Source organism: Camelina sativa, chromosome 2, assembly GCF_000633955.1.
Source record: "Camelina sativa cultivar DH55 chromosome 2, Cs, whole genome shotgun sequence".
Lineage (NCBI taxonomy): Eukaryota > Viridiplantae > Streptophyta > Magnoliopsida > Brassicales > Brassicaceae > Camelina > Camelina sativa.
Window position 1 is genome coordinate 1,382,587 of NC_025686.1, and position 3,169 is coordinate 1,385,755.

Below are 3,169 nucleotides of genomic sequence, written 5' to 3' on the forward strand. Positions count from 1 at the left end.
TCAATCTCCCTCCAAAGATGAATTATGTCACGTACTAAACATAATATATAAGTAGTATATTTTTACTTTTTGTTTAGAGAGAGAGAGAGAGAGACTTTAAAGCCAACCAAAGCAGGCCATACTTTTTTATCTAAATCTTGTACCCATATACTAATATATATACATGTGCATTCATTGAAAAGCTTAAAATATACTATTTGTATTTAATAAAAACTAAATAAAGTCGAACGCTTTCTCCTCATTGAAGAAAACGATTTAAAAACAAAAAAAAAAAATCATTCAATAAAACAATTTAAAATATCTAGCATGACTCTCAATCTATTGATCCTTAAAGTTAACCACATAATTTTTTTTTTTGATTTGACATTAAAGTTAACCACATAATTTTGGGATATCAATAGTAATAGTAAGTTTTATATATATATCCAAGTTAATAAAAAAAAGTACTACTAGTACTTACGAAAAATGCCTTGGAAAAATGATTAATATATATATTTTTTTATATTTCGGAACCCCAAAGAAAAAAAAAAGTGTATTTTAGGAAATAATGAATGAAGGGTGGAATCATGATAGGTTTTTATGGTGAGCAAAGCAATAGTGTTGTTGCCAGCTAGGATAAAAGAAAAAAAAAAGAAGAGCCCTCAAACCACAAAAAGGATCCAAAGTACATTTAGGGGTAAATATGTCATTTCAAACATTCATCTTCTTACTACTCTCTCTACTACTATTCCACAACTCGCTTCCATATTTAAGACACTTGAATTCTTCACATGATTTTTCAAAATCTCTCTCTCTCTCGTGTTTTCGACTTTTCCTCTCTCTCTCTCTCTATATATATAAATACTATAAAATAAATATTAATTTAATTTTTTTCCGGATCGAGAGAAGAGAGAAAAGTTCTTCTTCTTCTTCTTCGTGTTCTGATTTTTGTTTCAGACGAAGACCATAAGAATTACGTCAATGGCGGTGTATGGCGAGAAGAAGCATTGGTGGCTCCGTAACAAGAAGGTCAGTGTGTGTGTAATCTAAGATGATGAAATTTTTCGAAAATCGATCTGATCAAATATTTTGTTTTGTATTTTTGTTCGTCCCCAGATCGTTGATAAGTATATGAAAGAAGCGAGGAATTTAATAGCGAGTCAAGATCCAAACGACGTGAAATCGGCTCTGGATCTTCTCGAATCTGCGCTCTCTGTATCTCCACGCTACGAACTCGCTCTCGAACTCAAAGCCAGATCGCTTCTTTACCTCCGTCGATTCAAAGACGTCGCCGATATGCTTCACGATTACATCCCTAGCCTCAAATTAGCCGCCGAAGATTCCCCCGGCGACCTCTCTTTTACTCATTCTTCTCGTGAATCTGTCAATCTTCTCAACGATCATCATCATCATCATCATCATGACTCCTCCTTTAAATGCTTCTCTGTCTCTGATTTGAAGAAGAAGGTCATGGCAGGTCTCAGTAAAAACTGTGACGAACAAGGGCAATGGAGGTCATTTATTTTCCCTTTTTTTTTTAACCCATCTCTTAATTAGTAATCCATTTTTAAAACCCGACCCGGATTTTTTTTTGATTCGGATCTTTTCTTCTTCTGTTACACAGATATTTGGTTTTAGGTCAAGCTTGTTGCCATCTAGGTCTGATGGAGGACGCTATGGTTCTTCTCCAAACCGGTAAACGCTTAGCCACAGCCGCGTTTCGCCGTCAGAGCATCTGCTGGTCCGACGACAGCTTCATTCTCTTCTCCTCCTCCTCCTCCAACGACGGCGGTNCGTTACGAACTCGCTCTCGAACTCAAAGCCAGATCGCTTCTTTACCTCCGTCGATTCAAAGACGTCGCCGATATGCTTCACGATTACATCCCTAGCCTCAAATTAGCCGCCGAAGATTCCCCCGGCGACCTCTCTTTTACTCATTCTTCTCGTGAATCTGTCAATCTTCTCAACGATCATCATCATCACGACGACTCCTCCTTTAAATGCTTCTCTGTCTCTGATTTGAAGAAGAAGGTCATGGCAGGTCTCAGTAAAAACTGTGACGAACAAGGGCAATGGAGGTCATTTATTTTCCCTTTTTTTTTTAACCCATCTCTTAATTAGTAATCCATTTTTAAAACCCGACCCGGATTTTTTTTTGATTCGGATCTTTTCTTCTTCTGTTACACAGATATTTGGTTTTAGGTCAAGCTTGTTGCCATCTAGGTCTGATGGAGGACGCTATGGTTCTTCTCCAAACCGGTAAACGCTTAGCCACAGCCGCGTTTCGCCGTCAGAGCATCTGCTGGTCCGACGACAGCTTCATTCTCTCCTCCTCCTCCTCCAACGACGGCGGTTCCTCTCCTCCTCCTCCTTCCGTTGTCGTCACTTCCGGATCTCAGCCACGATCCGAGAGCATCGCTCACGTTCTATCTCACATCAAGCTACTCTTACGACGCCGCGCCGCCGCACTCGCCGCTCTCGACGCTGGGCTCTACTCCGAATCGATCCGCCATTTCTCCAAAATCCTAGACAGCCGCCGTGGCGCGCCTCAAGGATTTCTCGCCCAGTGCTTTATGCACCGCGCATCCGCCTACAGATCCGCCGGACGAATCGCGGAATCAATCGCCGACTGTAACAAAACCCTAGCCTTAGACCCGTCGTGTCTCCAAGCCTTGGAAACCAGAGCCGCGTTGCTAGAATCCGTTAGGTGTTTCCCCGACTCGCTTCACGATCTCGAACACCTCAAACTCCTGTACAACTCCATCTTACGTGACCGGAAACTACCCGGTCCGGTTTGGAAACGGCACAACGTCCGGTACAGAGAAATACCGGGGAAACTATGTGTCTTGACCACGAAGATCCAGCAATTGAAGATGAGAATCGCAAACGGAGAACTCGGGAACGTTGATTACTACGCTCTGATGGGAATCAGACGTGACTGCTCGAGATCAGAGCTGGACCGAGCCTACTTGTTACTCAATTTAAAACATAAACCGGAGAGATCAATGTCATTTATTGACCGGTTTGAATTAACCGATGATGAGGAAGAATTAGACTCGGTTAAGGACCGAGCCAGGATGTCAACTCTATTACTATACAGATTGATCCAGAAAGGCTACTCAGTCGTGACAAGTAACATCGTCGCAACGGAACAAGCTGCCGAGAAGCAACGGAAAGCCGTGGCAGCCGC

At 41.8% G+C, this 3,169-nt stretch overlaps 1 protein-coding gene across 3 annotated transcripts in view; it reads left to right on the plus strand.

The window, feature by feature from the left end:
* Positions 858 to 3,169, plus strand: part of LOC104713698 — a 3,725-nt gene continuing 1,413 nt past the window's right edge. The window contains exons 1-4 of one of the 3 annotated variants that reach the window (XM_010430889.1): positions 858 to 1,008; positions 1,096 to 1,354; positions 1,889 to 2,057; positions 2,168 to 3,134. In XM_010430889.1, coding sequence (XP_010429191.1) covers positions 961 to 1,008; positions 1,096 to 1,354; positions 1,889 to 2,057; positions 2,168 to 3,134 — 1,443 coding nt within the window. In that variant the 5' untranslated portion in view covers positions 858 to 960. Of the gene's footprint in view, positions 1,009 to 1,095; positions 1,494 to 1,805; positions 2,058 to 2,167; positions 3,167 to 3,169 lie in introns of all 3 variants that reach the window. The other 2 variants (XM_019233332.1, XM_010430879.1) reach the window with 2 other exon arrangements.